This window comes from Silurus aristotelis (assembly GCF_946808225.1).
Source record: "Silurus aristotelis genome assembly, chromosome: 2".
Classification (NCBI taxonomy): Eukaryota; Metazoa; Chordata; class Actinopteri; order Siluriformes; family Siluridae; genus Silurus; species Silurus aristotelis.
In genome coordinates this window covers 29,633,921-29,656,331 of record NC_139575.1, presented here as the reverse complement: position 1 = coordinate 29,656,331, position 22,411 = coordinate 29,633,921, and the positions used below count along the sequence as shown (strand labels likewise).

General features: G+C 38.3%; 1 protein-coding gene across 1 annotated transcript; it reads left to right on the top strand.

Moving 5' to 3' along the window:
• The first annotated feature begins 5,620 nt into the window (after positions 1-5,620).
• prelid3b (PRELI domain containing 3) lies at positions 5,621-22,178 on the top strand. Its single transcript, XM_083534610.1, has 6 exons — positions 5,621-5,752; positions 13,481-13,649; positions 14,080-14,169; positions 14,406-14,476; positions 20,904-21,006; positions 21,513-22,178. Exons 1-6 carry the CDS (start codon positions 5,721-5,723, stop codon positions 21,627-21,629), a joined length of 582 nt encoding a protein of 193 aa, XP_083390736.1. The 5' UTR covers positions 5,621-5,720; the 3' UTR covers positions 21,630-22,178.
• Positions 22,179-22,411: the final 233 nt, after the last annotated feature.

Sequence of the window (22,411 nt, the reverse complement as noted above, 5' to 3'; positions counted from 1 at the left end):
AGCATTGGCACTGGCACACAAAGGACATTTAGGAATTGTGGGCACTAAACAACATCTCCGGTCCGAAGTATGGTGGCCGGGTATGGATAAAGCAGCAGAAAAGTACTGTAAGTCATGTCATGGGTGCCAGGTGGTGTCCAGACCCGATGCACCTGAACCACTAAAACCCACACCACTACCAGATGGACCCTGGCAAGACGTGGCCATAGACTTATTAGGCCCACTCCTGACTGGTCACTCAATACTTGTTGTGGTTGACTATTATAGTCGCTACTATGAATATGAGATACTGACGTCTACAATATCTGACAAAATCATAGACAGTCTGGAATCTATATTAAGTAGGCATGGCCTGCCCATCACATGTAGGGCTCAGGTGAAGTGGAACGCCAAAACTCATCATTAATGAAAAGAATTCAAATTGCACAAATTTTTCCTTGGCTGGAAAAACGAGCTAAGGATATGTATGGATAATATGTCACTGCGTATCGAAGCATCGGACATACCACGACCGGAAAGAGCCCTGCTGAACTGCTTTTTAATAGGAAGATTCAAGGAAAGTTGCCCAATCTTGCGGAAGCATGCAAAGATCAGCAAGTATGAGACAGAAATGCAGAGCAGAAAGCGAAAGCAAAGAGATATGCAGATAATCGTCAGGGTGCACAATACTCAAAGGTAAATGTGGGTGATACAGTGCTTGTGCGACAAGAGAAGGTGGATAAATTCACAACTCCATTCAACCCAATCCCACGTCGGGTCACGAGCAAAACCGGAAATCAAGTGATTGTGGAGTCACCCACTGGAGTGAGGTACACACGAAATACTACTCATGTCAAAAGATTCAACACCAACAAACAGTGGATATGGCTACTGAACATGAGCAAACAGATCTGGAGACAAGGAGCTGTGGTCCTGATTTTCAGGATCTGAATTCCAAAGTGGATTGTTTAAACATATCTACACAGGATAGACCTCAACGTACTAGACGATTACCTGTGAAACTGTCTGATTATATCGTGAACTGACAGGTTCAAATGATTAAAATGTGGTTTGGTAAACTGTTTTTGGTAACCAAAAAAAAAAAAAGAATGAAGAAAGGTAGAAAAATACAGAGGTTTAATAACTGTAAGGGTTTAGGCCTGTATGTTCACATAATTTGGTAAAATGTGAAGGAACAGATTTAACTTTGTTAATGTTCTCAGTGAATTAAGAAAAAAAAATTTTTAAAGAATTGATGTTGTATATATGTATTAAAAACAAACAAGAAGAAAAAAAAGGAATGAGAACAATGTTAATACCAATTGAGAGAATTTCGAACTATGTTCACCAGGTTATTTTGTGGTTTAAAAAGAAAAAAGAAATTGTTCAGGTGGTTGATGTGATTTTGTTACTAAGAAAAGGGGAGATGTTATGTATTAGGATTGCTGTGGTTGTTACCAGTGTCCGTCGTTAGAGGGTGCTGGATCAGAGGAGAATAAGTTGTTATTTTCGGAGAAAATAATAGAAGTAAAAGGTGCTTGGAAAATACACAGGTGTGTGTTGTTATTTTAATATAGGCAGAGATGATACACAGGGGACAATCCATTATTTGTATGTATAAAGCATGCAAGTTACATGAGCATAAGACTATCAGAACTAAAAGATAAAAAGACAAAAAATCACAAGGTTGTAAGCACCTTCTAATCCACCATTTGCCCAAACTGTTAACTCATCTGAGTAAAGGATGTTAAAATTACACAATACTTTGCAAAAGGTTAAATGCATCAATATGGTGAATTTCAGGCTTTGTTGTGATTAATGTTTAGAATAATTAGTGTGGGCCTTGAACACAGATCGATTATTAAATTCGTACTGGTGCACTTACTTATAACGATGTTTTGTCTTTAAAAAGCCTTAGTGGAGCTAAAGCAGCAAGTGTTCCACTTGAGTAGTCTGACTGACTTTCTGAACGGCGCAAAATTACGTTTATTATCTTTAACGTAATCATAACGTATCATATTTTTTTTATTAATGTTTAGAAATGATATAAATATGAACGTTTTTTTTATCACCTCTACCTTTTTTACCTAAATCATATTAAAATAAAGTTAAGTATTGTCAATCTCGTCAGAGCTTTTCTCTGTGTATTGTATATACACATGTTATAAAGGTAGTAAAGAGAAAGATTACTCCACAGTGCTTTTACTGTTTCACCCTCCTGTTATCATGAGGACACTATATGGAGAAAACACGGGTGAAAATAGTTTAAAAGGTCGTTATTTCCATATTTTAGTAGACAATTTCATAGTTATCTGCTAATCATTAAGAATGTTCAGTTCTCCACAGGTGTTTATCTCTGAGGTAAACCAGTTCAATCTCCATAATTACCCTCGTTATATCGTGCCTGTAACTTTAATTACCACAAATCTTTCAGAAGTATACATTAAATAAAAGCAACAGTAAAATGTGATTAATTTGAAACCTAATTTCCTACCGTGACAGAGATGTCAGGTTATCCAGGTCAGGTCAGGTGCTCCAGTGTAGTGACTGATGACCGTTTCTGCAGAATGAGGAGGCGGGAGACACAGGAGCCAATGGGAGGCGCTGTGAGCTGCACAACCGATTCTTTTTTTTTTTTTTTTTTATGTTATTGTTAATATATGAAATTCTTGTTAATCTATTGATCTTATAAAACACGCAAAAAACATATTAATTGAATTTATCATCAATTAAATAATTGAATGATAGATTTCTTTTGACAAATATAGCTAAATATAGCCCAAATGTGGCCCATACAGGGCCCTCAAATAAACAAAATGGGCAACTTAACTGGGGCCCACATTCAGCCCATCAAAGTGCCCACTCTGACCCCATGCCCACGTGATGCCCATATAACCCAGATAAAACCCATGTGGGGCCCACATGGACATGTTGGCTGGGAAAGCAGGGGTGTCAAACTCAGATCATATCAAATGTGTATTAGACCTGGCACGCCAGTAAATAGCGCATACACCGCTAATACTACAAATCCCAGAAGGCCTTGTTAGTGCGCGGGCGCGTCAGTCGAGACCGCTGAAAAATTCCGCGTACTCAGCGCTGAATTTACCCGGCGTCTTACCGACTTTGAAGCCCAGAAATGCAGATTTGAACTGCTCAGTAATCCGTTTGTGGAGCTGATTGAACTCCAGTGTAGTGACACGCTCAAATCAAAGTACGACTCTGTGTGCCGCATAGTTTCCATGTTTCCTCCCCGACACACTGCACAACTCCGTGCCCAAGCTGCTCAAACGCTCCCTATGTTCGGCAGCACATATCTACGTGAACAACTGTTCTCTTTGATGAAGATGAACAAAACCCCACTCAGTAGTCTCACTGATAAACACCTTCACTCAATCCTGAGGATTTCTTCAGCTCAGAGCCTAAACCCAGACATTTAAGAAGACACTTGCATCTAGGAAGAGATGCCAGATATCTGGTTTGAACCAATGTGCATCAGAGTAAATCAGAGTGTAAAAACTGAGCTTGAATGAATGTTGTCTTTATGCACTATTTCTATTCTAAGGCATGGACTGTTAACAGTTGATTTTTTTAATTGAAGGAAATTATTAATATTTTTGGTTGTTTTGTTGTTGGCCTGTAAAAAAAAGATTTATAAAAAAGGAATTTAAAAGGCTATAGATAGAGAGAGAGAGAGAGAGAGAGAGAGAGAGAGAGAGAGAGAGAGACATAATAAGAAACGAATACCATTGATGTGTGTTTTATTTCAAATTTAATTTCTCATGTGTTTATAATATTAAACTTTGGTTGTCCCAGATTCAATGTTTATGCAAAACTAAAGTTTGTTTCCATATAAAAAGTTTCAACATTACATATCTGGAGAGAAGGGAAAACATGCACAATTGCAGTCAATTTATTTGTTTATTTATTTATTTTTGAGTTTGGCCCGCGACTTCGTCACAGTTTTAAATTTTGGCCCATTGTGAATTTGAGTTTGACACACCTGGTCTAAAGGATCCACATTTCATTTTATCCTTGCCCCCTTTAGGCATAGATGATATTACCGGCTCCGCTTTTTTTTTTTTTTTTTTTTTTTATAATTTTTGTTTTTGGGTCCCTAATTCTATTAATTGTATTTTCTGCAAATTTCTTTCTCAAAATTTCCTCATTAAATTAGGTCTATCTTCATAATATGTCTGTTTTAAGAACATTAGATTCTTCTTTACTTCTTGGATGGCCAAGTTATTAATTTTCTTCATTCAGTTATTAGGGTTGTTTGGTTTTGGGGTGAAAATTGTTTTTTTGCATGATAAAGAAGCTAACCAAAATTAAACAAATATTTTTATAAAATCGGGAAACAAGGAAGAGCTGAAAACTGTCCAGAGAGAAGTAAGAAAGAAGATCAGGGAAGGAAAAGCATGCTACAGGAGGAAGATGGAGGATCAGCTGCAGCTAAACAATTTCAGTGGTGTGTGTAAGAGGGGCTCAACACCATCACTGGTCATAAGACTGAGGGTGACCAGAAGTGGGTAAATGATCCGAATTCCCCCCCCCAAACCAACACACACACACACACACACACACACACACACACACACACACACACACACACACACACACACACACACACACACACACACACACACACACACACACACACCAACCATCTCTGGTGAGCACATCAATGGATCCACTTTAGTTTGCCTACCAGTCTGGCATTGGAGTGGAAGACCCTGCCATCTTCCTAAATCGGGCTATTTTGCACCTGGATAAGGCTGGGAGCACAGTGAGAGTCATGTTTTTTTACTTCTCTAGTGCTTTTAAACCATCCAACCTATGCTTCTTAGGGATAAGATGGTGTACATGGGAGTGGACCATCATCTGTCTGCCTGAATATTGGACTACCTCACAGACCGACCAAAGTATGTGAGGACTCGTGACTGTGAGTCTGACATGGTTGTCTGGAACACTGGAGTAAAACTATCATCATTGCTGGAGAACATCTTTCACCCCCTGTTTCATCTCTGAGCAGCTCCTTCAGTGACAGACTGTTAAGTGTCTGAAGGAGCGATACAGACAATTTTTTTTCGCTGCTGCTATTAAACTTAACAATCAAAGCTGCTCCCAGTAAAACCAGTCACCATAATACACACTTATATTACTGTTTAACTGCAATAATCATAATAACAAAGTATTTTAAACAACACATGTGCAATAACAAATTTTAAAACTGTGCAATATTACCTGTGTGCAATATGTCTGTTAGCATAACTACTTACTCGTGGTCTCTTTTTTCTTATTTGTCCTTATACATTGTGTTGTGTATATACTGTATACTACCTAGTCTTATTCTTTTAGATATTTGCATTTCCTTTTCTTTGCTGCTGTAACAGAGAAATTTCCCCACTGTAGGACGAATAAAGGTAAATCTTATCTCATATGTACATTTGGTTGGTTTGAATTGTCTTGCATTAACACACTTTGTTTTCGTATAACAAATATAATTTGAGCATGTAATTCCAACTCTTTTAAAACGAAACATCTGTGATGACTTTACAAGTAGAAATTTCAGGTGTTGCAGGTGTATAATGGTTGGAGGTCTGGAATTACAATTTACTATAACTCGAGTCGAATAACTCCCCAGTCCAGTAGGTGGCGAAACAGCTTGCTGATAACTGAATTAAAACGAAGAAGAGAAGAAACGTATTTGCCGGTCAAGTCCTTAGAAGCGACCACAAGCCACGATGAAGATCTGGACGTCAGAACACGTTTTCAGGTTAGTAATGTATGGTAGCCAACTAATCACACAACTAAACAAACAGTGTGCTAGCTAGTGGCAATATGCTGAATATGTATTATTTTTTATTAGGTAGATTTATATATATGTGGTTTGTTTTAAAACTTCCGCTTTCCTATTTGATTAGTTTTTCTATCTCGGTTGTTAATAACCCAATCTAACAGTAGTTTTAAATTGTTTATTAGAATAGGTTCAGTGATGACAACGGATGGGTACGCTGTGTAGAAGTGATGTGTTTCACCGTTGCTTTAATCACACTTTAAATGGGTATTTCACAATTGTGCTAAAACTGTACAGATTAAAGTGGAACACTATGCAGTGGGCAAGAACTGAGAGGGTCACCTTTCACCAGAGAGTGCATAGGGTACATTCAGTCTCTTGCAGCCACATTGCGTCGTAGGCGTTTTTCCTTACGTATAATTCGTTGTGCCTTGCTATTCTGTTTAAGTAACGTAATCAATAATATCAAACCCCTGATAAAATGCCCCGATTGTCCTTTTTATTTCGTCACGTCACGATAACGCAAAACCAACAAATTGGCTTTTATACTTTTACGTTAAAGCGCATCGGCGTATTTGCGTCATGAGTTGGAGCATGCGTAAAGTGGGAACGCAGGGATGTGTTGACGCGCCGAGTGACTACTCGATCCGCACCGGAAACACGTTTTGTACTGCGCATGTGCAAAATTTCGTCTACATCCTGTCTAAAGTATGTCGAAATAATATGGCAGTTTCGGGTATTTATAATACTGTTGACACTACCCGATCCTTACCGGGAATAGTTATTGACTGGTGATTTCTCTTGATTTTGTAATACACTTTTTTTTTTGTGCAAAATATATAAATAAAAAGTATATTGATTAAATTAAGTGATTGATTAATCAAATAGAAATAAATAGAACATTTTTATTTAATTACATTTGGTAGACTCCATTCGGGTAATACAGATGTGTGTGTGTGTGTGTGTGTGTGTGTGTGTGTGTATATACGTGTGTTTTAATATTTAGTTTACTAAAGATATGTTGTACTTATTTCAGCATATTTTAGCAAATGTCTGCATTTAAGAAACACAGATTTATGAAATGAATTTATTCCTGGTGATTAATGATATTTATTAATTCACTCCTTCCCTCAGTTTTTTTCTCACTCTATTTATTTAAATGGAATGAATAAATAAGAAAAATTGCATGTTTCTCAAATGCAGACATTTAATTATGCTAAAATAAGTCGAGCATACCGTTTAGAAATTAAAGATTGATTGTTTAACATACTTACTTATACACATCTGTATTACCCAAATGGGGTCTAACACATCATCTTCTTTCGGCTTCTCCCATTAGGGGTCGCCATAGTGGATCATCCGTCTCCATACCCCAGCGTCTTATACCTCTGCCTCTTTCAAACCAACTACATGCATGTCTTTCCCCACCACATCCATAAACCTCCTCTTTGGCCTTCCTCTTTTCCTCCCTCCTGGTGGCTCCATCCTAAGCACTCCTTATATACGCCATGTCCCTCCTCTGCACATGTCCAAACCGTCTCAAATTCTGCCTCCCTCACCTTGTCTTCTCAACCTGCTCCCTACTCTCACCACAAATCACAATATTATTCGCAAACATCATGGTCCACGGACTCCTGTTTGACCTCGTCCGTCAACCTGTTCATCACGCTCTCTTAAAATCTCCCTTATTCTTAAAGATTGGTACCAGCACACTCTAAAATCCTGTTAAACCATCTTGTTAAAAACTCCACTGCCAATCTCTCCTAAACATCTCCTTGCTTCTACCGGTATGTCATCAGGTCCTGCCCACTTTCCACTCTTCATCCTCTTAATCGCTGCTCTCACTTCCTCCTTACTAATCCTATCCACTTCCTGCTTCACAATCTCCACACTATCCAACCTTCTCTTTTTCTCATTTTCCTCGTTCATCAGCTGTTTAAAATACTCCCTCCATCTTCTCAACACACTCTCCTCACTAGTAAACACATTTCCTTTTCCATCCTTTATTGCTCTTACTTGCAGCACATTCTTCCCAGCTTGGTCCCTCTGCCTGGCCAATCGGTACAAATCCTTTTCTTCTTTCTTAGTGTCCAACTTCTCATACAGCTCTTTGTATGCCTTTTCCTAGGCTTTCGCCACATCCCTTTTTACCTGCTGCCGCATCTCCTTGTACTCCTGCCTACTTTCTTTTCACTCTGTCGATCCCAATTCTGTTTTGGCAACCTCTCTCCTTATGCTCTCCTGCACTTCCTCATCCTACCACCATGACTCTTTGTCTTCCCTTCTATTTTCAGATGTCACTCCTAAAGTACCTTTAGTTTCCACCATCTTATTCTTCTTTGAGGCCTGACTTTCCTCCTTTTCTTCAGCTCCAAAACCATCCTACAGACCACCATCCAATGCTGTCTAGCTACACTGTCCCCTGCCAACACCTTAGTCTCCAAGCTCGTTCAGGTTGCATCTCCTACATAGAACATAGTCCATCTGTGTGCACCTTCTTCCACTTTTTTACGTCAACCTATGCTCCTCCTTCTTCTTAAAATAAGTGTTCACCACTGCCATTTCCATCTTTTTAGATCTACCTTTACATCTACTACTATCTGCCCTTCCACTTTCCTTTCCTTAAGGCCATACCTACCCATCACCTCCGTTCCCTTCATTTACATGCCCATTAAAGTCTGCGCCGATCAACAAACGTTCATTCCTAGGTACACCTTCTACCACTCCATCTAACTCACGCCAGAATTTTTCCTTCTCCTCCATCTCACAACCCACTTGTGGAGCATAAGCACTGATGACATTTATCATCAACCCTTCAAATTCCAGCTTCACATTAATCACCCTATCAGAAACTCGCTTTATTTCCACTACACTCTTACTGTCCCCTCCCTTAATCACCCCTACACCATTTCTCTTTCCATCCACACTATGATAAAACAGTTTAAACCCCCCACTCCAATGTTCCTGGCCTTACTCCCTTTTCACTTGTCTCCTGAACAAACAACATATCTACCTTTCTCCTCTCCATCATATCAGCTACCTCTCTCCCGTTACCAGTCATAGTACAAACATTTAATGTACTAACTCTAACCTCCACTCTCCTACACTTCTCAATTTTCTGCTGTCTCTGTATACATCTTCCTCCTCTCCTTCTCCTCCTTTGGCCAACAGTAGCCAAATTTCCACCGGTACCCTGTTGGCTAACAATACCTGTGGCGGTCGTTGCTAACCCGGGGCTCGACCAATCTGGTATGAAATTCTGATTCCTGATCCACATATGCAATCAAATATTTAACGCAACCCTCTTAATTTATTCAGGCTTGAGTTCTGAGCTGCACGGCATCGGGAGAAATTTTTTTTTTTTAAACGCACGCCGATGCCAAAAGAAAAACTCCCGAGAGAAATTGTTGTGAAAGGAAGGAGGAAGACAGTGAACAATGACTTTCTTGGTAGGCTACTGTTTAGATACAAGCCGTTGTAACGTGTTGAGTCTGGGTCATGTGAGAGCTCGCTAACTCCAGCAACAGAAATCATATAAGCACAGACAGGTTTCCAAAACTCGTGCTTTGTTATTTTTCTTGGCAACAGCGTTATGAGTTGGTCAAAGAAACTTAGAAATCAGCATCAGAAAATAATAAGGACATAATCCTCAGTCTTACACACACGCAGTAATACCGGAAGAATGCAGTGGGATTCTATTCCCAAAATACCGCTATGCTCCTAAAGGAAGCGCAACATATTTCACCCGTTACACTGTGTGTAACGTGTCTTTCGTTAAAGCCTGTGTAAAGTACATTAGTGTAGATACGCGCTCTCCTCGACTTCACAGTCTAGCGCGAGATCTCATGGTGTGGGGCATAGAGCATGGAGCCGGGAGTGATGAATGCGGGGGCGGATCTCTTGTCCAGGGGAAATCCCCTGTACGGGGAGTGGTCTCTCCACCCTCTAAAAAGAGTAAGAGAAGGCGGTCACTCTGTAATACTAATCGCTCCAAACTGGCCAGGGAAATTGTGGCTGACGGAGATATTCCAACTCCTGCACGATCGACCCTGGCCTCTCCTGAGATCTCCTCTCCCAAGCGCGCGGAGAGATTTTTCACCTGCCACCGGACAGTGTAGCTCTCTGGGCCTGGCCCGTGAGAGGATGAATCTCGGTGTCACTGGTTTGCCTCCGAGGGTGATTGAGATTATTTAGAATGCGAGAGCAGCTTTGACATGCTCTGCATATGATAAGAAATGGAGTGTGTTCGAACTATGGTGCGCTCAGAGACAGATTATCCCTTTTCACTGTTCTGTGGCAGAAGTGTTGTGCTTTTTGCAAGAACTTTTGGATAAGGGCAGGGCAGCGGAGGAGGAGCGGTTTCACTGTCTGTGTCCTGTCCGTGCGTTGCGTCACTATGTTGACAGGACGAAAGGGTTGAGACGGAGTGATCAGCTGTTTGTTTCATGGGCTGATTCTCGTAAAGGAAAGCCTGTTTCCCGGCAGTGCCTGTTCCATTGGCTCGTGGAGGCTATTATATTGAGTTATAATAGCGTGGGTCTTAGCCCTCCAGAAGGACTGAGGGCTCATAGTACCTGAGGCTTGGCCACTTCGTGGGTGTTTTTTAAGGGCGTTTCGATTCAGGACATTTGTGCGGCAGCATGCTGGGCCTCGCCGCACACTTTTGTCTGTTTTTATAGGCTGGACGTCACGGAGCCTTCGCTGGCTCATTCCGTCCTGAGTATGTGTGTATGTATGTGTGTATATTTGTGTGTATATGTATATTTGTGTATGTATGCGTGTATATGAAAGGGAATGACAACGGATGATTGAAACATCGTGGATCGGAGGTTTGTCATTTCTCTCACGTTCTGCTCTCTTCGGTGAGAGGGATTATCTAATTTTCTTACATCACTGAAATTGGTTGACACCTGCTTCGGACAGCATATCTGCAATTTGGGAGTTGTCTATATCCAATAGTAAGATACCGAATGACTGTTTGAAAGAGAACTTTAGGTTATTTACATAACCCCGGTTCTTTGATAACAGGAGTGAGGTATCTCGCCGCACTTCCCTCATTGCAGTGCACGGAGAAGAGATATGTGAGAATGAGGCAGGGACCATCAGCAGCGGTGTATATAGGGAGGCGGGACTTCCCGCATCACTGTCGTGTTTGATGGTGTGATTGATGCTTCCAGGATTGGTCACGCCCGAGGCGATTCCCATAGTGAGATACCTCACTCCTGTTATCAGAGAAACGAGTTACGTAAGTAACCTAAAGTTCTCTGTATTTTTGTGGACAGACTTTCCTAAACGGAAACAGGCGAAAAATTCTATTGTATTTTTTGCTGGAAAAAGTGTAATAAGAGTACTAAGTTGGTGCACAAACTGATTATTGATGTGCAATCTGTAATGCTTTTCTGCTCAGCACAGTTGTAAAGGGTGTTTATTTAAGTCTTCCTGTAATCTCCAACCAGTCTTGTTGCTGTACTCTAATCTTTCTGATTCTGCTGATCTTTTTTTGTGCCTCATTTGGTGTAAACGCTGGAGATTGTTGATAAATTCTCATAAAATTAGCAGTTCTTGAAATTCTATAAGCAGCAACGCTATGGTTAGGCATGTCATAACTGGACACATCTGATTGGTTCATCACAAAAGTGCATGAATGAGAGTGCACTGGTGGTGTTGGTTTTGTTTTTTTTCCCCCCATCAATTCTTTTTATTGAAAAATCAAAAATGTAAACAGAAATTCTCCATTTTTGTAATTTTTAAACAACAAAAACACCCCCACCCCGCCACCCAAAACACAAACAAACCCCCAGACAAAGACACACACACATGCGCACGCACACACCCCACATCCCCCTCTTAAAACAACTGAAGAAACAAAAGAAAGGTTAAGCATAGAGTCCAATTTTGAACTTTAATCAGTTAACACCCATAGTCTCCTAAAATAAGAAATAACAGGTTGCCACTTGCAAAAAAGGTGTCCGTAGAACCCCTCAGTGTATGACAGGTGTTCTAATAAAGTAGGCTATGATTGTCTATAAGTGAAGGTCAGAGTTTCCAATGTTAGTTTCCAGCCCTTCCAATGTAAGCGAATAGCCTGGCTGCTTCTTCCTTAGTAATATGACTGCAAAGCTGGCATATTTGTGATGTAATTGGCCATTTAGTGCTGACAAGGTCTTAACTATAAATAACAATTTAATATATTTGAGTTAGAATCTAGAGGTTATGACTGTTGTTTTATCTGGTACTTATCCCCATTTTTCTAATGTTACCCGAGACATTTTCTGCCAGTCAGTGGACACATTATATAAATGAAGCACACATTATTATTTTTTGTTTCAATGGTGAAATCACTAAATTTAATTTCTTTAACATAAATGGATATTTAATTTTTAAATACAATAATTGTCATATCAATTATTGGCTCAACCTATTGTCTCCAAATACTTCCACTATATGACAAAAGGTTTGTTAACCTGACCATCACATGACTATCACACAAAGCCTACACATGTAAGCTTTTCCTAAGTTGTTGTCACAGATAATGCAATTTTTTGGTCTGTGTACTTTAACAGTGACAAATCTTGTCTTTGTATACTGTAGCAGTACTGTTGTCCTTCACTGGAACTAACTAATTAGTTCATGTTTTCAACATTTTTAAGGGTAGCAGTGGCCCTGTACAACACTACAGTAAGGCCATGAAGAAATAAAGTGCTAAATTTGGAGTGGACAAACTTAAAGATATTTGGCTGACTTGGCAAATCTTAATGCCAATCTTCCCTGCCAACACCTTACAGTTTCCAATCTCCTTCAGGTTGCGTCTCCTGCATACAACATTGTCCACCTGTGTGCACCTTCCTCCACTCTTATCGGTCACCCTATGATCCTCCTTCTTTAAATCAGTATTTACCACTACTATTTCAAGCCTTTTAGCAAAATCTACCACCATCCTACCTACCCATCACATCATCACCTCTGTTCCCTTCACCAACTTGCCCATTAAAGTCTGCCATAATCACCAATCCTTCTTTCTTAAGTACACTCTCCACCACTTAATCTAACTCACTCCAGAATTTTTCCTTCTCCTCCATCTCACAACCCACTTATGGAGCATAAGCACTGATGACATTTATCTTCACCAATTCCAGCTTCATGTTTATTGCCCTATCACTGTACTCTTCTTTCAGGATCACACCTACACCAATACTCTTTCCATCCACACCATGATGGAACAGTTTAAACCCACCTCCAATGTTCCTGGCCTTACTCCCTTTCCACTTTCTCTCCTGAACAAACGTCAACCTTTTCCCGCTCCATCATATCGGCTAACTCTCTCCCTTTACCAGTCATAGTACAAACATTTAAAGTACCCACACTAACCTCCACTCTCCTACACTTCTCCATTTTCTGCTGTCTCTGTAGATGTCTTCCTCCTTTCCTTCTCCTCCTTCGGCCAACAGTAGCTCAATTTCCACCGGTACCCTGTTGGCTAACAATACCTGTGGCAGTCCTTGCTTACCCGGGTCTCGACCAATCTGGTATGAAATTCTGGTTTGTGATCCGCATATTGCTACGTTTAACACTGGATGCTCTTCCTAACAGAACCCTCCCCATTTATTTGGGTTTGGGACCATCACTAAGAGTGTATTGGCTTGTGCAACCCCAATTACTTGGTTTGCAAACAGAACAAAACAGTTTTTAATTTTTTTTTTTTTACAGCCACCCATGGGAGACAGTTACCAAAGCAGCTATGCAGAAGTACCCCAACCCCATGAACCCTAGTGTATTTGGTGTAGATGTGTTGGACCGAAGAGTGGACCAACAAGGCCGGCTTCACAGCAAACGCTTGCTCAGCACAGAATGGGGCCTTCCATCTATAGTCAATTCAGTAAGAGCATGCTCTCAATTTTTGTATTAATGTTTGTCAATATTGTCATTTGTTTCTTTTTCAATAGCAGTTTTATTGTGCATTTTGTTTGTTTACACATTGCATGTTTGGAACATCAATGAATATACTAAGGATGCAGTTTAATTGCATCTGTTATTTTCCTATATTTATATTTCTTTCTGTAAAAAAAAAAAAAAAAAAAAAAATTATTTAAATTAGTGTACAAATTATAACTTTTATTTTTTTTATTTTTTTTTATTGAATCAAGATGTGTTCCCTGGTTAGTGAAAATGACCCAATGGGTGGAAGAACAGTAATGACAATCCTATCTTTCTACTGACAAATAGCTATTCAGTTACACTTTACTATCTATTATCACTTTTCTTGGTACCTGTTATCATAATGACTTTATTATTCCTTCTTTCTACAGATCATTGGTAATGCACGTGCATGTACATATGTTGAAGAGCATTCTCTTGTGGACCCCAAAGAAAAGACTTTGGAGCTTAAGTCTTCAAATGTATGAACACAATATTTTATTCCTATCAAAAGGTGTAAAACATGGAGAAAAACAAATCTTTTATTAAAACAAGTTAATTCTTCTTTTTATTTTTATTTTTTTATATATAATTCTACAATACTGCAAATTGTCAATATCCTAATGTTCTACTTAAATTTCAAATTTAAAACTAATATTCTTCTTGTTTAAGGAGACATGCAAATATTAAATCTATGCTTTTTATGTATGTTTCCCAGATTACATTTACCAACATGGTGTCTGTAGATGAAAGGCTTGTCTACAAACCACATCCAAATGACCCACTAAAGTAAGACTAATATTTAATGAATTTTTTTGTTAAGCATTTTTATGTTACAGCATTTCTTCCCACCTACTATGTGTACTTGGTATAATAAATCTGTTTTTTGTTTAGTTTTCTGCTGTTATAATATCTTGCACACTTTTGGGAAAGCTTTCCACTACAGTGCATCTAGAAAGTATTCACAGTGCTTCACTTTTTCCCTATTTTTTTTATTTGCCTTATTCCAAAATGGATTAAATTCATTATTTTCCTTAAAATTCTACAAACATAATGACACAATGAAAGTTTATTTGAAATCTTCCGAATTTATTTTAAATAAAAAAACAAAAATGAATCACGTACATGATTATTCACAGCCTTTGTGATGAGACTTGAAATTGAGCTCCACTGATCATCCTTTATGTTTTTAACTTGATTGGAGTCTACCTGTGGTAAATTCAGTTTGTACCTGATTTGTAAATGCACACACCTGTCTATATAAGGTCCCACAGTTATTATGTCAGAGCACAAACCAAGCCATGAAGTCCAAAGGGATTTCTGTAGACCTCAGAGACAGGATTGTATGGAGGCACAGATCTAGGGAATTGTACAGAAAAAAGTTCTGCAGCATTGAAGGTTCAAATGAGCACAGTGGCCTTAATCATCTGTAATTATAAGAATTTTGAAGCCAGCAGGACTCTTCCTAGAGCAGGCCTCCTGACCATTCTGAGCGATCAGGGAGACAGGCCTTAGTCAGGGAGGTGACCAAAAGCCCAATTGTCCCTCTGAAAGTGCTTAAGCATTTCTGTGGAGAGAACCTTTCAGAAAAACAACTATCTCTGTACGACTACTATTATCTCCACAAGTCAGGCCTGTATAGTAGAGTGGCCAAATGGAAGTCACTCCTCAGTTAAAGGCATATTACACTCCCGCCTGGAGTTTGCCAAAAGGCACCTAAAGGACTCTTAGACCACGAGAGACCAAGAATGAAGTCTTTGTCCAGAATGATAACCTTCATGTCTGAAGGAAACCGGGCACCACTCATCATCTGGCCATTACCATCTCTACAGTAAAGCATGGTGGTGGCTGCATCATGCTGTGGGGAGATTAGTCAGGATCGATGGAAAGCTGAATGCAGAGTAATGTACAGAGACCAGAGGTGGGAAGTAACAAAGTATAAATACTTCATTATTGTACTTAAGTAGGTTTTTTGGTATCAGTACTTTACTTCACTTTATTTTTCAGACAACTTTTTACTTTTACTTATTAAATTTTTACACATCTGTACTTTCTACTTCTTACATTTTCAAAACAGGCTCGTTACTTTAGCTTTAATCCATTGAATTGGTAAAATGTCAATATAAATGTTTTTTTTTCCCACTGTGCACCGATTTTAGCCCATCAACCCGATTTCCTGTCATTGCGCGTCTTTTTTTCAATCCACTGGTGTATAATGTCCTGGTTCTCACTTACCACAGATGTAAACTAGTCTACATCTGTGGTTCTCACTTACCACAGATGTAGACTAGTTTACAAAGCTAAGAATGAGCAGGGCAGAAAGCAACAAGAAGTAACGCTAAAGTGGATGAGACAGAGGGAGTCAGTGATGTAAACATGACCGAGAACAGAGACATTCCTGATCACCTGTTCATCATCTTTTCTCTGCTTGTGTTCTATCTGTGGATGTTTAGCCTGGACACATTCATTAGGTAACAATTTTTAATTAGTTTTGTATTATATAGATTAGGCTTATAAAATTCAAACTTTTAATTAAATACTAAATTTTATTAACATGCTATCAGTTCAGTGCACATTTGTTTTACCATTTTTATAGAAAAAAAAATAATAATAAATAAATAACTAAATATAAAAGAGGCAAATTTAAAACCTTCAGCACAACATGCACGATCTTCACAATGTCCTTTCTTTACTTAGATATAAAATTAAATAAATAAACTCTACCAAAAAAATATTTGTAATCAGTAAACATTTTTTGTATTTATATTGCAAGTCTCAAATCAAGCGCCAAATCCGCCATGATTCACAGAATTAACCCTCCGAGTGGCGTTTTGTAACATACGTTTGCATAAAACTTCAAAATTTCCCAACGTTTTTACGGACCACTTTAATGTCAAACAATATTTTCACGGACCAGCCTTTAAGGTGTGACTGATAAATACAACAAAATAAATTGATACGACCTGCATAAAAATTTGTAATTTATTTTTTAAATATAATTATAAAGGTGAATCCACTGTTTTTTTTGTTTTTTATTCATTTTGCTAGCTTGGGGGTTGCAATTAAATATTTTAATCAATTGACAGCCCTAATATTAATGACTTGAGGTCCTGTTACCAGCATGACACTAAAACAGTTAGTTGTAATAACTACTTTTTACTTAAGTACATGTCAGAACCCAAATGTCTTTACTTTTACTACGGCGCCCCTGCAGCACAGAGGGTTAAGCACCTTGCTCAAGGGCCTAAGAGTGGCAGTTTGGCGATACCGGGGCTTGAGCCCCCGACCTTCCGATCAGTAACCCAGCGCCTTAATGACTGAGCTACCACTCCCCCAAGTATTTTAAAACATTAGTATCTGTACTTTTACTTAAGTGAAGGATGTGTGTACTTTTTTCCACCTCTGGCAAAGGCATCCTTGATTAAAAGAAAATTGCTCCAGAGCATTCTGGACCTCGGACTGGGGCAACAGTTTATCTTCCAAAAGGACATTGACCCCCAAGCACACAGCTAAGATAACAAAGGAGTGGCTGCAGGACAACCAACCCAGCCAGAGCCCAAATTTTAACCCGATTGAACATCTCTGGAGAGATCTGAAAATGGCTGTGCACTGACACTCTCCAACCAACCTGTTGGAGCTTGAGAGGTTCTGCAAAGAAGAATGTGATAACTTCCCAAAAATAGGCATGCCAAACTTGTAGCATTATACTCAAACAGCTTTGAGGCTGTAATTGTTTTTTTGGTGTTTCAACAAAGTATTGCGCGAAGGCTTTGAATACTTAATGTACATGTTTTTTTTTTTTTGTTTTTTTTTACTTTAATAAATATTCAAAAAAATTCAAACAAACTTATTACACAATGTCATTATGGGGTATTGTTTGTAGAATTTTGAGGAAATTATTTCATTTTGGAATAAGGCTGTAACAACAAAATGTGGAAAACGTGATACGCTGTGAATACTTTACTGCATGGATGCACTGTAGATTTTAGCAAACATCTGTGAGGATTTGCCTATTTAGCCACAAGAACATTAGTAAAGACAAACACTGATTGTGTTTGTTGGGCCTGGAATAAAGTTGGCATACATCCTGAAGGTGTTAAGTAGAGTTATGATCAGAACTTTGTGCAGGTCACTCAAGTTCTTCTCATTTAATTTTTTTTATTTATTTATTTATTTTTTTTATATATATAATATATTTAAACCCTTTCCCAGGCTGGGATTAGCTTCGGGGTTGGCCGACCTTTTCTTGAAAATGTATTTTTAAGTCTGTCTGTGACCAAATCAATTTCTCTTCCTCTCTGACTCTGAAAAGTCTCTGATGTATTAATGTGTGCAGTGCGCTAGCTTTTGCTATTCAAACTTGGCTATAACAGTTTCCCTCTGACCAACCAATCAGAGGATGGGGAAAAATGCTGACTCTACTCTGGGCCAGCTAGTGTTGGAACTCAGAACCCGTCTCTGAGCAGACACATCTGGGGTGGATTCTTTGTTGCACTAGCTGGCCCTGTGAGGCGAATATAAAATCTGATTGGTTAAAGAAACAGAGATATTTATTAAGGACACTATGGTTAAAAAAAAAAAAATAAAGGCCAGTACAACAGACTATGAAGGCCCTGGGCAGATTAGATTGACATGCACATAGATTTTTTTTTTTTTTTGTCGAATCAGATTTCAGCCTCTAACATACACATAGGAAGCAGTGCAGTCAAGAGAAACACTGAAATGAAGAGAATAAACTGTTGGGAATAAATTATTACATTTTATTGGAACAAATATTATAATTTAGGTTTTGAATGTAGGCCAGCAGAGAAGGCTTTGCTGGCCCTGACCGCCCACCACTGGATATGGATATATATACAAACCTGATTCCAAAAAAGTTGGGACACTGTACAAATTGTGAATAAAAACAGAATGCAATGATGAAGTTTCGAATTTTAGTATTTTATTCATAAAATACTACATGGATGACATCAAATGTTTAAACTAAGAAAATATAGAATTTTAAGGGATAAATAAGTTGCTTTTAAATTTCATGGCATCAACACATATCAAAAAAGTTGGGACAAGGCCATGTTTACCACTGTGTGGCATCCCTCTTCTTTTTATAACAGTCTGCAAATGCCTGGGGACTGAGGAGACAAGTTGCTCAAGTTTAGAAATAGGAATGTTGTCCCATTCTTGTCTAATACAGGCTTCTAGTTGCCCAACTGTCTCAGGTCTTCTTTGTCGCATCTTCCTCTTTATGATGCGCCAAATGTTTTCTATGGGTAAAAGATCTGGAATACAGACTGGCAATTTCTGTACCCAGATCCTTCTTCTACGCAGCCATGATGTTGTAATTGATGCAGTATATGATCTGGTTGTTGTTCTATGTCATATGTTATCATATGTTGTTCTAGAACTTGGATATACCTTTCAGCCATGATTCAGTTCCAGATGTGTAAGCTGCCCATGCCACACACACTCATGCAACCCCATACCATCAGAGATGCAGGCTTCTGAACTAAGCACTGATAATAACTTGGGTTGTCCTTATCCTCTTTAGTCCAGATGACATGGTGTCCCAGTTTTCCAAAAAAAAACTTTTACATTTTGATTCTTCTGACCACAGAACAGTTTTCCACTTTGCCACAGTCCATTTTAAATGAGCATTGGCCCATAGAAAACGCCCGCGCTTCTTTTTTGACCTATATAGTTTTAGTTGATCTATGTTTTCTGGAAGTATTCCTGAGCCCATGTTGTGAGTTCCATTACAGTAGCATTCCTGTATGTGATGCAGTGCCGTCTAAGGGCTCGAATCACAGGCATAGATCACAGGCATCCAGTATGGTTTTCCGGCCTTGACCCTTACGCACAGAGATTGTTCCAGATTCTCTAAATCTTTGGATATTATGCACTGTAGATGATAACTTCAAACTCTTTGCAATTTTTCTCTGAGAAACTTCTGATATTGCGCCACTATTTTTTTGCCACAGCATTGGGGGAATTGGTGATCCTCTCCACTCTCAGAGGCTGTTCCTTATATGTACATTTAACTTTTCTGACCACTTATTGCTATTCGTCCCAACTTTTTAGGAATGTGTAGCTTTAATGACATCCAAAATGAGCCAATATTTGGCATGACATTTCAAAAATGTCACACTTTCAACATTTGATATGTTATCTATATTCTGTTGTGAATAAAATATGTTTGAGATGTAAATTATTGCATTCCTTTTTTTTATTCACAATTTGTACAGTGTCCCAACTGTTTTGGAATTAGGTTTGTAGATGTAGATAGATTTAGATATATAGATATACCTGAGTGTGTGTGTGTGTGTGTGTGTGTGTGTGTGTATATATAATCACTTTGTTCACGTGAGCTTGGGCATGCTTGAACATGTTTGGGTCTATCTCTCTTTATCTCCATCTCTAGCTTTAAAATTAGTATCAATAGTTTGATGGCGGTGATTCCCATGTGTCCATACACCTTTCTTCATATTGTGTACATACATGTAACGTTTGATTTGGTGGGCATATAGCGATTGGGGGGGTTTAATGGATTCCTGTTAAAACAATTTCCTTTGAAATATAGCTGTTATGTGGGTTACATTTTAAATGGGTTCTTTATATTGCTCTCTACCCACATCTTATCTTTTGATATAGGCACCGACAATGACTTTTGGTCTGCGCAAAATAAAGTAGATGTGTGACAAAAATGTCAGAAAGCAAAACAAGGATTGTCTTGCAGCATAACTGGGCTCACTTATCTACTCGGAACCTAAGCGCACCCTATTCTCAGAGGATCATATGATGTCTTTTTGTTAAGTTTTGCTGAGGATGTCAGACCCAAGGCAAGGAAAATTATTTTTTCAACTAAGAAACAAACTAAAGTAAATTTAAACAGGGCTCAGTAAAACCCTTACAATAAGACCCTTCAACTTGACATAGATTCAACAGTTCAGAAATAGAAAGGTCAAGAAAAAATACAAAATAGTCTCACAAAAGCACCCTTGAATGCAATGTGAGCATTATGGAAAATAAAATATAACTTTTTACATTCTTTCTTGGATTTTCTTTTAAGAGTTTGAAATCTGGAGAGGTCCTTGACAAACAAGTATGTTAGTTGTTAACCTTGCCATGAGCCTGAACTACTGAGCAAAGCCTGGTCCTTAACATATTGTCTTGAAATTTGGTAATTTTACTGATACTAATAGTGTTTTAATAAATTTTTCAGGACTGTGCTAACCCAGGAGGCCATCATCTCTGTAAAAGGAGTCAGTTTGAGCAGTTACCTAGAGGGGCTTATGGCGAACACTATCTCAACTAATGCCGGAAAGGTTGGGATGATTGGCTGTTGTTTTGCTATTGTTAATGTTGTGATTTAAAATTGAGGTTGGTTGGATGTTTTATGTGGATAATTTTGCAAATTAAGACTTAGTTTTTTTTAAATAGAAAGATTATCGGCAATATAATTTGACAAATTCAGGTAATTGCACTGGTTAGTTTTAAACAAATAGACTTAACCTTTTCTGTTTTCCTACAATTCTTTTTTTTTTTTTTTTAGTTCTTGCTCTAAGCTATTATTTCTACTATGCTCAATTTTTAATCAATTATGGTGGTGTTAATGGGCTTACATTATGAAAACTGTCACTGACCAAGTTTTTGTTGGCCTGGCTAAATATGCAGACTAACAATCTGCTAAGGAGCAATCCAAACCTTACAGAGGGCAATCCAAGAAATAAATTTTGCAGTCATTAATGATCAATGTTCACAAAAAGTATTATGGTTATCTTTATCTCTTCCATGACCTGTGGTTTTATTGTGGTGTTTTTTCTTGCTGAAGGGCCGTGAAGCAATGGAGTGGGTTATCAGGCGTCTGAACGCAGAGTTTGAGGAGCTAACTCTTACAGCAAGAGGCACAATGAGGAAATCCATGGCTGCAGCAGTAATAGAAAAATGAATTTGCATGTCTCTGCATCTAACATTTTTTTTCTTGTGGACCACCTCACAGAGGAAATAAGAAAAGATGCATATCTTATCTCAATCTTTAGTTGTTTATTTTGTTATCATTAATTTCTCTATTTTTTATTTTTTTTTCCCCATTAGTGGAGTTCTCCCCCTTTTCCTTGTGCAACTGTTATATTCTATATTAGAGGCTTAAAGGAAAGGTAATCACTGGTTTGTTTATATCGAAAACAGTCTGTTAGCACTGGAACACACCTTTAACACAACACACCTTTCTTTTTATCTGAACTCTACAGTTTATTTAGAGCAACCAGTTACTGCTTAATGCTGTTTGTGTGTGGTGGGGTAGGCCAATACATGGATGGAAATAATAAAGTTGCCATGCCATTCTTTTAAGGTAATAATTGTTAGGGTAAAAAAAAAAAAAAAAAAACTGCATTGCTTTTTTATTGTACTTGGATTCATTTTATTTATTGTATTAAACATCAGTCTCAAAAGTCTGGCAAATTTACATTTGCATCTTAATAAATTAGATTATAATTAAGTTTGATTTATTTTATAGTAATTCAATACAAAAAGTGAAACGTATATTATAGATTCATCACACACAGACTGATATATTTCCGGTGTTTATTTCTTTTAATTTTATGGTTATTATGATTATGGTTTACAGCTAATAAAAACCCAAAATTCAGTATGTCAGAAAATTAGAATATAGTAGAACCCTATAGTTCAAGCAAACGACGATGCGAACGACCTTGCTCGCAAAATTTGACC